General features: G+C 43.9%; 1 protein-coding gene across 3 annotated transcripts in view; it reads right to left on the reverse strand.

Annotated features, from left to right (window-relative positions):
* The window catches only part of bcar1 (BCAR1 scaffold protein, Cas family member), a 116,591-nt gene that overhangs the window by 26,453 nt on the left and 76,651 nt on the right, over nt 1-13,487 (reverse strand). For all 3 annotated transcript variants that reach the window (XM_023971222.2, XM_070435187.1, XM_070435188.1), the window contains one exon: nt 2,555-3,166. In XM_023971222.2, the coding sequence (XP_023826990.1) occupies nt 2,555-3,166 (612 nt within the window). The remainder of the gene's footprint in view (nt 1-2,554; nt 3,167-13,487) is intronic.

Genomic DNA, 13,487 nt, shown 5'->3' on the forward strand with positions numbered 1-13,487 from the left:
CTGAAGCCGAATGGAGAGGACGAGGACAGGGGGGGCTGAGCGAATGGAGAGGACGAAGGACAGGGGGGGCTGAGCGAATGGAGAGGACGAGGCAGGGGGGCTGAGCGAATGGAGAGGACGAGGACAGGGGGGGGCCTGAGCGAATGAAGAGGACGAGGACAGGGGTGCTGAGCAAATGGAGAGGACGAGGACAGGGGGGCTGAGTGAATGGAAAGGACGAGGACAGGGGGGGGCTGAGCGAATGGAGAGGACGAGGACAGGGGTGCTGAGTGAATGGAGAGGACATGGACAGGGGGCTGAGTGAAGGAGAGGACGAGGACAGGGGGGGCTGAGCGAATGGAGGAGGACGAGGACAGGGGGCTGTAAGAGGGAAGGAGGGAGAGAATTCCAGGCCCTTGAAGGAGTGTGCCAGGGCCACACCCCTTCAAAAGACATCCTCTTTGATGTAAGGCCTGCTAACCAATCACAGTTTGTTCCAGCTGCTGCTGCTGCTTGGCCTTTTGGAGTCCTCTGTCTTATCACTGGGCTGGAGTGTGAACTCTGTTGGAGTCCTCTGTCTTATCACTGGGCAGGAGCTCCTCATCGACCCCGTCCACTGTTTCTCTGTGAGCCCTGGCCTTTCTCTTATGTCCCTCATGTCGCCTCAATCCAAATGTCACGTGTGTTTGTTTTGTCTTCAAATCACTCACTCCCTCTTTCTACAGTTGGTATTCTCCTCTCGTTTTCAGATTGTTTTGAAGTTGCACCCATACATCATTGGGGATAAGTCATAGGTTTAACACACTCACAGCAAGGGAACACAAAGGCAATGTTTGTTTTGCCAGATACTACTGTTTAACTCTCTGTACCTTCTCTTTGTGAGCGTCTGTACTTTTGTATCTGACAGATAGCTGGCCTTATTGAGAGGCAGATATCAACCATGCAGAGGCCCATCTCTAGCCCCCTCTGTGAAGGACAAAGCCCTGTGGTCATGCCTCTTAGACAGACAGACCTGCTGTGGGGTGAGAGGAGCGGCCACAGAGATACTGTATCTGTGTTCTAATTCCCTTTCTATGGCAGCAGCAGCCAGGTCAAAGGCCGACCTGCAGACCTACCATACGTTACATTCAGTATTTTGCAATTAAAAAAACATCACACTGTGCGATGTTCCCAAATTAAAATATTGATATCAATAGTTTTTACATACAAACTCAGAATCAATTGGGCGCATTTGAAAAAGAGACCTAGGTAACACTATGTCTTCCCTATTAAAATAAAGGTCAAATATATATATATAATAATAATAATAATCACTGGCTTCCCCAAAATAACATGGTCGCTGTGGTAGAACGTTTATTTTGATTGGTGATTTTGTTCGTCATGTAAACAGGATTACCAGTGAAATGTTTATTTTTGCAAAGCATTAATCAAACTATTATATTAGTCTGACTATTCACAATAATCGTATTCTTATGTGCATACTCAAGTGCCGGCCTTGATCTTATTGGTCAGTCACCGGGATCGGCTCGTAACACCAGCCATACTACACGATAAAGGCTAAGCATTTGTCGGAGCCTACGACTGAACGTAGCGGTACCTAATCGGCAGACCGAGACCCTGTCACACTGAACGAGCCAAGACGTCCAACAATCGTTTATGACCTAAGAATTTGCCCCATGAAGTGGAAATTTTGTCTGAGACGGCAAAATCGTTGCATAATACACCTAAAATCGTACAGTCTGTGGGGACTTAAGATGGTGAGACATCTCATGTGTTACGCCCCCTCCTGTAGGCACCAGGTGCACCTTGCTGCTGCCGCCCAATCACTCCTCCATCATCATCATCACACTTCACTTCCCAGCGCTGCTCTCACACATGGCTCAGTGCTCTAAGGCAGGCCTGGGTGGCACTCCCTGGAGAATACCAGCCACAACAAACTGTACTGTTACTGTTACCGCACTGGCTGGTACTGGTACCCCCCCTTCCAGCCTGCTGCCTGTTGCTGCTGCTGCCTAACAGAGCAAAATGCTTACTCACCCAACCCCAGCAAATAGATCCCTGAATTATTAAAAAAAACATTATTTATTCCAATATATGTCTCCCTCTCCTCATCTCCCCTCTCTCTTTTGGCTTTTATTTTATCTTTCTATCCTCTGTTTTCTTTTCTGTCATCCCTGCGGCTTTGAAAATGACATGGAGCCTTGAGCTGTTGTTGAGAGTGAGAACAACAGACAGAGGACATGAGGGAGAAACAATAACAGGATACCAAACATATCCCAACCAGGATGAGGTCAGATGACAATGAGAGCCTAAACTAGCTATTGTGGACCTAAATGTCTAACAAGTCTATATTTAAGATTAGAGGAATGTGTTTGTTGTGTAATGTGGTGGTCCCGTGTGGCTCAGTTGGTAGAGCATGGRGCTTGCAACGCCAGGGTTGTGGGTTCATTCCCCACGGGGGGACCAGGATGAATATGTATGAACTTTCCAATTTGTAAGTCGCTCTGGATAAGAGCGTCTGCTAAATGACTTAAATGTAAATGTAAATGTGCAATACGTTTCAAAACAGACTTACCTTTCCTAGAGGTTTGGAGGAGTCCCAGCTCCTCTTCTCTATGGAGGGGGGAACCTGGTAGATATCCTGCCCAGGACCAGGCCCTCCTGCTGAGGGAGGCACCTGATAGATGTCCTGAACAGGAGCGTGGAACTGCTTCTGGGAGAGCATGGGGGCCTTGGGTGGGGCTTGCGGGCCCATGGGTATCTGGTACAGGCTTGAAGGGGAAGGCTTGCCATGGTTGGGGGGCATCATGTAGATGCTGTCAGGTAGGGCGGGGACAGGCCCAGGGTTGGAGAAGGCAGGGTGCATGGCTGTGTACTGGGAGGAGGGGGAGGSCTTYSWGTAGGCACTCTGCGGGGGGAAGGCCAGCTGGCTCGGGCTCTGGGCAGGGCCAGGTTGGGAGGCATGGGGGAGTGGAGACTGCTGCTGCCCAGCCTTGTCGTACATGCCCACCAGGATCTTGAGGCGGTTGCCAGGGACGATGCCCTGGCGTCCATGCAGAGAGCAGAGCCACCAGCCATCCAGACCCTGGGTGTCCCGCTCCAGTACCGTCATGATGTCACCTTTCCGGAAGGACAGCTCGTCTGGAGACTCAGCCACATTGTCGTACAGGGCCTTGGCTAGAACGTTCTGCATAAGAAAGGAGAGAGGGTTAGTTCATTATTCCTTTACAGACAAGCTGTGTTGTCTTTAATTGATTAGATTCCCAGAGTTTGTTGAACAAAGTTCCAGATGTTATATTGGGTTGTAGTGCCCTTCAGTGAGAAACAACATTTACTTCCATAATGTTAGACTGTCAAATTCCCTAGTGCCAGGGCAGGCTGACTCCATAGACCAGACTCAAGACCTTCCAGGACAGTTAAATAACTATAAAACACAGCTGACACCTAACAGCACACAACACAGGCTGCATCTGCCTGCCAGGAGCAAACACAGCCACCCACTCACTATGGGATGCTTTGAAACTAAACCAATATTTGGAGCGCCCCCCTGACCGGTACCTCTTCCTCTCCCTCCCCTAGTACAGAGTGGTAAGGCAAGTCTGGCATAGGGCTATATATATATATATCTCCTCCAACTGCCCCCCTTCACTAGACCACAGGTCGCTAAATTAGCTACGTCTGATTGGTTAATTGTGAGGCGCCTCCACTTCCTGATTTATTGCCTGGCTTCGCGTTTTCCACCTTAGTCCATATGTGTGTTTATTAAGAGAGAGAGGGAGAGTCCATGTTGCCTATATCAGAGGGGCCTAGTTTATCTGTCTATTCAGCACCCAGGCCTCTATCCAAGAGCAATGCCACACAGGGCACAGGGCTGATCATTTACGACCGAGAGAGCTACAGCTCTGTCTCCCGCCCTCCTGCCCATGGCTATCTCCCTCCCTAGCCCAGATGGACTATCACTGGGATGAGGATGTTTGTGACCAGCCTGACAGGGTGTGGGGACAGGGTTCCATGCAGTGGAGATAGTGTCTGTCTGTTCACAGTGTGGTTATTAATACGGTCAGCAGAGGTTCCCCCGTCTAAAACCCATTATAACACATCCTGACCTGACTATCTCTGTCGTTCTCCCTATTACAGGTACACAGACATACACACATGCACACGCACACATAATTGCACGCACGCATGCACACACACCATAAATAAATAATATATATTTCCCATATTCTTTGTGCTGCCTGAATCACAGCCAGATAAAAAGTGTACCACCCCCACCATGGCCAGTAGCGGTGTGTGGGTAAAACCACTGAYGAAGCCAAGCCAGTAAAAAAGCCATATTACAACCTATGTTGTGATAATTGCATTGTTTTCTCTATAACCCGTTCATTCATACACCAGCGTGATATACAATAAGGCTGAGACAACAAACAGACAACAGTCACAGAGTAGCAGAATAAAGTCAACTACACATATGTTTGTTTCATCACAAAACCGGAGAGCAACGTCTGTCCGTTGAAGTCCACAAAGCAAATATTACACCTAACAAACAGTTATGACCTGCAGCATGGTCAAGCAAGTTAATGTTTGACAGTCTACTAAACAACTACTGATTTAGAACCACAGAGTTACCGCAAGTCAGCACAAAGACAACAGGAGCCCTGCCTCCGCTATTCCAGAACCACTTCAACTTAAACATCGTCAATTCAACAAGGCTATATATGCTTAGTTTAATACACTGAAAACAATCAAAGATACAAAAAACAAGTTAGTCCAATCAAGGTTGCTTACAAATGTCCTTGTTTTACATGAAATTAGTTGCAAAATGAATAGGAAATATAGTCAAGACGTTGACAAGGTTATACATAATTATTTTTAATTGAAATAATAAGTGTGTCCTTCAAACTTTGCATTCGTCAAAGAATCCTCCATTTGCAGCAATTACAGCCTTGTAGACCTTTGGCATTCTAGTTGTCAATTTGTTGAGGTAATCTGAAGAGATTTCACTCCATGTTCCTGAAGCACCTCCTACTAGTTGGATTGGCTTGATTTTTTACATACCATACGGTCAAGCTGCTCCCGCAACAGCTCAATAGGGTTAAGATCAGGTGACTGTGCTGGCCACTCCATTATAGACAGAATACCAGCTGACTGCATCTTCCCTAAATAGTTCTTGCATAGTTTGGAGCTGTGCTTTGGGTCATTGTCTTGTTGTAGGAGGAAATTGGCTCCAATTAAGCGCCGTCCACAGGGTATGGCATGGCGTTGCAAAATGGAGTGATAGCCTTCCTTCTTCAAGATCCCTTTTACCCTGTACAAATCTCCCACTTTACCACCACCAAAGCACCCCCAGACCATCACATTGRCTCCASCATGCTTGACAGATGGCGTCAAGCACTTCTCCAGCATCTTTWCATTTTTTCTYCGTCTCACGAATGTTCTTCTTTGTGATRCGAACACCTCAAACTTAGATTAGTCTGTCCATAACACTTTTTTCCAATCTTCCTCTATCCAGTGTCTGTGTTCTTTTGCCCATCTTAATCTTTTATTTTTATTGGCCAGTCTGAGATATGGCTTTTGCAACTCTGCCTAGAAGGCCAGCATCCCGGAGTCGCCTCTTCACTGTTGATGTTGAGACTGGTGTTTTGCGGGTACTTTTTAATGAAGCTGCCAGTTGAGGACTTGTGAGGCGTCTGTTTCTCAAACTAGACACTCTAGTGTACTTGTCCTCTTGCTCAGTTGTGCACCGGGGCCTCCCACTCCTCTTTCTATTCTGGTTAGAGACAGTTTGCGCTGTTCTGTGAAGGGAGTAGTACACAGCTTTGTACGAGAGCTTCAGTTTCTTGGAAACTTCTCGCATGGAATAGCCTTCATTTCTCAGAACTAGAATAGACTGATGAGTTTTCCGAATAAAGTTCTTTGTTTCTGGCCCTTTTGAGCCTGTAATCGAACCCACAAATGCTGAAGCTCCAGATACACAACTAGTCTAAAGGCCAGTTTTATTGCTTCTTTAATCAGAACAACAGTTTTCAGCTGTGCTAACATAATTGCAAAAGGGTTTTCTAATGATCAATTAGCCTTTTAAAATGACAAACTTGGATTAGCTAACGCAACGTGCCATTGAACACAGTAGTGATGGTTGCTGATAATGGGCCTCTGTACGCCTATGTAGATATTCCATTACAAGTCTGCCGTTTCCAGCTACAATAGTTATTTACAACATTAACTTCTTCTGGCTGCAAGCCCGAGGTCGGGCACAATATGACAACAGCCACTTCAAGTGCAGGGCGCGAAATTCAAAAGATATATATTTTTAAATATTTAACTTTCACACATTAACAAGTCCAATACAGCAWWTGAAAGATAAACATCTTGTGAATCCAGCCAACATGTCCGATTTTTAAAATGTTTTACAGCGAAAACACCACGTATATTTATGTTAGCTCACCACCAAATAGAAAAAAGGACAGACATTTTTCACAGCACAGGTAGCATGCWCAAAGCCAACCTAACTAACCAAGATCCAACCAAACTAACCAAGAAACAACTTCATCAGATGACAGTCCTATAACATGTTACACAATAAATCTATGTTTTGTTCGAAATATGTGCATATTTGAGGTATAAATCAGTTTTACATTGCTGCTACCATCACAGCTACCGTCAGAAATAGCATCGAAGCAGCCAGAGTAATTACAGACACCAACGTCAAATACCTAAATACTCATCATAAAACATTTCTGAAAAATATATGGTGTATAGCAAATGAAAGACAAAGTTCTTGTGAATACAGCCAATATTTCCGATTTTTTAAGTGTTTTACAGCGAAAACACAATATAGCATTATATTAGCTTACTACAATAGCTAACACACAACAGCATTGATTCAAGGCAAACGGTAGCGATAGCACAGTTCGACAGATATATGAAATAGCATCATAAAATGGGTCCTACTTTTGGTGATCTTCCATCAGAATGTTGTACAAGGGGTCCTTTGTCCAGAACAGTCTTTGTTTGGGTTTAGAACGTCGTTTTTCCCTCTTGAATTAGCAAGCGCACTAGCCAAGTAGCGCGAAGCTCTCCATCCTCAACAAAGGGACACAACGCAACACGCCTAATGTCCCGAAAAAATTTCAATAATCTAATAAAACTATATTGAAAAAACATACTTTACGATGATATTGTGACATGTATCAAATAAAATCAAAGCCGGAGATAGTAGTCGCCTATAACGACAGCTTTCAAGAAGGCAATTCCAGGTCCATCTTCGCGCTTTTCAGAAAACAGGAAATGGCGGACATGTCATTCCAAGATGATTTATACCACCTCAGACCAAGATAATCACTTCATTTCTTCTCTCACTTCCTCTTGACATCTAGGGGAAGGTGTATGACGTGCATGTATACTAATACGTATCATGCCCATTTATAGGCAAGCACTAGAACAGAGACCTCGATTTCAGAAATCTCACTTCCTGTCAGGAAGTGGGCTGCAGAATGAGTTCTGTTTCACTCAGAGAAATAATTCAAACGGTTTTAGAAACTAGAGAGTGTTTTCTATCCAATAGTAATAATAATATGCATATTGTACGAGCAAGAATTGAGTACGAGGCCGTTTGAAATGGGCACATTTTATCAGAGCTACTCAATACTGCCCCTGCAGCCTGAAGAAGTTTTAACAATGTCTACACTGTATTTCTGATCAATTTGCTGTTATTTTAATGGACAAAACATGTGCTTTTCTTTCAAAAACAAGGACATTTTGAAGTGACCATAAACTTTTGAACAGGAGTGTATGTGGCTGTCCATGGTACTGATTTCTGTATGTGTGTTTGCGTGCGCGTGCAGGTATAATATATAATAAAATGAAGTTGACTCACCCTACTTATAGACTAGTTGAACACCAATGCCATCCTCCTCTCTTTCATGTTGGTAAAATGGTCTTATGACTCTGTCATAAAGTACACTTTTAGTTTTAGTTTTTAACCCTAACTTCCTGGTATGGGAAAAATGAACCAGCTAAGTTAGCTAGCTAGTTAATGTGAGCCTACTAGGCTACATATTGAACTTTAGTCGTCTCAGGCCAGTGGCACAATATATTAATTTATGGTTAGATCAGAATCGCCGTCATAAGCATTGCCTGTACAGAGAATTAAGTCAAAACCACAAGTCCAAATCCACTTCTCCATCCATGGCTTAGGAAAGGGACGATTTAGCAAGCTAGCTACAGCAGAACATCAAATCAACAGACACGTTTGTCTGACAATGATGATGTTTCGCTTAGGCTGTGATTTGATTGGTGTGAAGACAATTTCAGACTGGTCTACATTGAGAGGAGTTTTGCTGCGCCAGGACAACCAACAGTTGAGTTCAGCTCAATGCTGATTGGCTAATTATTTTATCATTTTTTATCAAGGGAGACCAAATGCTTGATGGCATCAATCAATCAAATGCTACAGCGGCAACATGTCATACTCTTTTGTTCCTGACAGCATCAGATACATGGTCTATACATACTGAGACAGAGGGGTGCTGTTTCCCTCGCTCTGATGATTTATCCATTGAGATTCACCCACTTGCGAATTGACGGGAAAGAGAAAGATAAATTATGTTATAATTGTTTAAAAAAAAAGATTGGTCAAATATTTGGGGAAGCCTGGTTTCCCTAGGCATCCATGGATACACTCCATTGACTCCGGCACCTTGTTAGTCTCATGATGAGATATCGAACACTCCTGGTTCCCTGTTCCACTGCCAGAACAGACCCTGGGTTGCCTACTCTCTGTGTGCCAGATATGGCCAATTATAGACATGTGCAATTACTGTGCTATTACAATACCCAGACAGTAATGGCAATGTTAATGTGTTAATGTACGTTCAGATGTTCCCTATATGTAGTCAACGTAAGGAATCAGAATTGTCCCAGTGCTGAGTGAGGGCTGCTGTGCTGTGATCTGTCTGCGTGATGTGTATTCAGGGATTGACTAGAGTGTATTGGGGTGGTGATGAATCAGTGCGTGTGTTGGCTAGGAGGACATCAGGCCTATTCACCCAGTCACAGAGCCTCTGATGAATAGCTGCTTGTCCTGGGAGAGGACGCTACTCTGCGTCCGACCGTCAGGCCGAGGAGGCTCTGACACACACACACAGCCTCCCACTTATAGCGCCTGAGTGGCCAGCACTGTCTGCATTTCACCATGCAGGCCAACACACACTGACCAGCAGGGCTGACCAGACACATAGGCTCCTCACTCACACTCAACCACCAACCTCACAACACTACACACACACACACCACACATCAACATCACAGCACCAAACACACACACACACACACACACACACACGACTAGTGAAATAATGAGGGGCCCTCAAACTAGTAGAAAGATTTCATTATACTATGAGTTTTACTCACAGCAACAGCTTGGCTGAAGCAGAGCTTACGTCTTGAGTCTCGCTCAACGTGGACAGATAAATAGCTTTTAGTCATCTCTACGTTCAAAAAAGCCAAGTGACATTTAATTGGTCTTTATGAGGACATTTGGTATCAATTACCGGAGGTTTCTATAGGATGAGAGTCAGAAGTATAAATTCTTCAATATACTTAAGTGACAATGAGGTAGTGATGCATGCAGCATGGTGCTTCATATTGCCTACTCTTCTATTTTATATATTATCTTAACTCTCCCAGCTTGCTCTCTTTATCTATTCCATCCATCTCTCCATTCAGAAAAAAAGAGCAAAGAAAGAGATTCCTTTGACCATGCTTTTGTCTGCTCTATGTCATAAGTTAATTTCCTGTTGGAGGGAGGGTGTGGGCAGAGAGAACTGATTTCATCATAATTTTTTTTACTTTGCCTTCATTAGCTGAAGGCCTGCCTGCCAACTCTCAGTATAAGTCACCCACAAATCTCTCCCTGTTTTTCTCCCTCTGGCCACAGAAACAGGAAGTGCTTAGAGAATGATTCACGTGCCGTTCTGATTAGTTATGAGTCAATAACTAGATGACTGCTAGTCTCTCTCCCTAGTCTAAATGGCATATTCGATGGATGTACACACCTAGACACACCCAGCTGAGGGTGAAGAGAAATCGCTGTCTAGAAACWAAACTAAAGTAAATGTGAATCTGGTTGATCATTAAATCTGCAATATGTATTTTGGGTGACCTAACCAAATTCACATAGAAATGTTAGTTATAGATCTGTCATTCTCATTGAAAGCAAGTCTAATTAGCTGTAGATATGTTCTACGCGCGCTATTTCTATGCTTCACATTCGTAAGTTTCATTTTTGCATCTTTTACTTTCGGTTTTGTACACCAACCTCAAAACAGCTGAAAAGAAAATATTGTTGGTTATGGAAAATATATTTAACAGCGGTTTAGATGGAACAATTATTCTCTACACTATACTTGCTTGTTTTGTCATATAAACTGAAATTAGGCGAACTATTGGAATTTTAGCAACCAGGAAATGGCAAAGTGATTTCTGCATAGTTCACCTTTAACCTCTAAGATTATAGATTACTACTTCGATCCCATGCTGTGTCACAGCCGGCCGTGACCAGGAGACCCATGAGGCGGTGCACAATTGGCCCAGCATCGTCCGGGTTAGGGGAGGGTTTGACCGACAGGGATTTCCTTGTCCCATTGTGCTCGTGGCGGGCCGGGCAACTGGTAAACTGACTTCGGTAGCCAGCTGTACAGTGTTTCCTCTGACACATTGGTGTGGCTCGCTTCCGGGTTAAGCAAGCTTGGCAGGGTCGTGCTTTGGAGGACGCATGGCTCTCGACCTTCACCTCGATGGAACAAGACTAACTACCAATTGGATATCATGAACTTGGGGAGAAAAAGGGGAGTGCTCATTTGAATCGGTGGTTCCAACAACAATGTTGTTCAGGTGGCCATACTAACCTACTGGCGCTGTGCTGTGCTTTATTTCCTTTGTTTGGGGTAGAAACCTGACAATGGCCACAGTGAGCCACTGGGGTTCAGCAGTTTTCTAAACTCTGCATAGCTCAGTCACTATGCTAAGACTTCACCATTGTGGTCATTACCATGGTAATGGAAGGTCAAAGCCTTCACCCCTACAGCCGGGAGCAAACAAAGTCTGACGTCAAACTTTATTATCACTCAGAAGAAAGAGTGGAGAAGAAAGAGGTGAAACGAGAGAACGATGAGAGAGAGAGAGAGATGAGAGAGAGAGAGAGGAGAGAAGAGAGAAAAGGTGAGACGAAGAGTGAGAGAGGAGAGAGAGAGAAGAGAGAGAGAGAGAGAGAGAGAGGAGAGAGAGAGAGAAGAGAAGGAGAGAGAGAGAGAGAGAGAGAGAGAAGAGTGAGAGAGAGAGGAGAGAGAGGAGACGACCGAGAGAGACGAGAGAGAGAGAGAGAGAGAGCAGGATTGAGAGAGACGAGAGAGAGATGCGACTCCGATTTCTCAACCCCCACTTCCCAAAAAACAAAAACGTTAGGCCTAAATAAAGCATTCTTCATGCACACAGGAGCGAATTTATGGTCCCACGTGGTGATTGCTAGTATGTCCAATTATAGCCTCGCATGAGATTGCGAGATAAGGAGTATACCGTGATGATTAAGAATACTCTGAGAATCTCGGTAGAGTATGACGATCCGCGCCGACACCAATCCATTCTACTCATGCGATGTAACATCTCATTTCCTGTTTCAAGAGCCTACACTAGGATCTAATCCACTCATACGAGATACCTCTCTTCTGACACAGCCAAATTACTTGTTCCTCAAAAGAACAGACATGGAAACAACCACACATTCACAACCCAGTAAGCTGTACAACATCAGAAATTCATACAGATGGGCCCAAAACAGCACAGGAAGAATACCAGAAAGCAACCTGTAACCAAAAATATACAAACACTCTAGATAACTTTCTGGATATCACATTTCACCTCACAGTAAAGAAGGCATCAATCTAGCAGTAAAAAACATCAACTATATATTCAGGCAAACGGCAAAAAGAAGCACAACTGAAATTGACAAAAAACAAAACAAAAAACAAAAAGCCACAGATGACAACTGGTTTGTGCATAGGCATAGTAAAAATATAGGAGGAAAAAACGTAGAACACTGTCAAACCAAAAGACGAGCTAGAAGCAGGCGCACATAGAAAACTAATACTCAATGGTGAATACGCACTTTTCTTTTAGATAGCTTGAATAGAGAAGAGAGACATAACTACTCAAAACCTTGTTGACGATATTAATATAGTCTCTTTTGTTTACATATTCTCTCTACTCTCAAGAATACCAAAATAGAGAGCGACATACAGTTTACCAATCACCAGCTCTAGAGCGAGTCCACTGATAAACACTTAATTGAGCGAGTACTCCTCTCCATGATCAACACAAACAATCAATTACTGCGAAGCCAGAGAGATAGTGTGAGAGAAGAAAACACAGATAGAGACTCTCTTAAAGTAGATAAGCGTCCAGAACAGCCTCAGAGAGACGGAGTGTGTTTGGTAAACAAACTTAGTACCCCACAGCTGTACTACAAAAATATTACCCCGTTTTGCAGTAGTGGCACAACTGCTAGAAATACCACATATAACTTTAATATCTTCTATTCACATAACACGTCACAACACCGTATATGTGTCATTGCTTATCACATTAAAATATCGTAATACTCAATCCTACGTGTGCTCTTGTGAGACTTCCTTACATTGTTAACCCAAGTTTCAATACAATTTACCCTGATCGCTATGAGGAAGTTATATTGGAGCATATGGATTAAAGAAACAATCATACCTTATATCAATGAGTATTAGGTGGACTCGCGATCAAACATACCACAAATATGGGATACTTACGCATGTCTCAGTATCACCAAATTTACCTCAGTTAGCGAGCAAGATTTGACGTCACTCACGATTATTGCGTCCTTTAAGTGCACAAGAGGCAATACACGTTCAGGCTGGTTCGTCGAGAAAGTATTCGTCCTAAGACGACACAACCAGACCGACTCTGCCAGACCTTGATGACGCCATTCCTAAACTCGAGCACATAGCTCACCTACTGGCAACCTACTCGACTCACTGGGTCGTCTAACATAGCTTCTGTCAGAACGTGTCGGCTATACACCTTACGAGAGCCTGTTTAATTTGCATCTGGCAAGCTGATAGTCCCGCTCTCTCTCTTCCTGCGCACACTGGCACCATTGCTTGCTGCGAATCTACTGCTCTGACGCAGGACTCATTAACCCCAATCTTTAAAAAAACCGCGAAGCGCCAAACACAATATTCTGGATATCTACTCTAACTAACCATCTACTCAGAATTACTCATGGCATTCTTGCTTATGTATATACTGCCTACTCTTATACCATCTACTGCATCTTGCCCCTATGCCGTTCGTGAACAGCCTCCAACTCTAGCGCGAGTCCAAGCGTCATTCTATCATAATCTTTTACTGATAGACATTATTATAATTACTAGTTCACCTTGACACATTGGTTCTAAACTTCCTGTAACATAGCACAC

Source organism: Salvelinus sp. IW2-2015, linkage group LG26 (genome assembly GCF_002910315.2).
Source record: "Salvelinus sp. IW2-2015 linkage group LG26, ASM291031v2, whole genome shotgun sequence".
NCBI lineage: Eukaryota > Metazoa > Chordata > Actinopteri > Salmoniformes > Salmonidae > Salvelinus > Salvelinus sp. IW2-2015.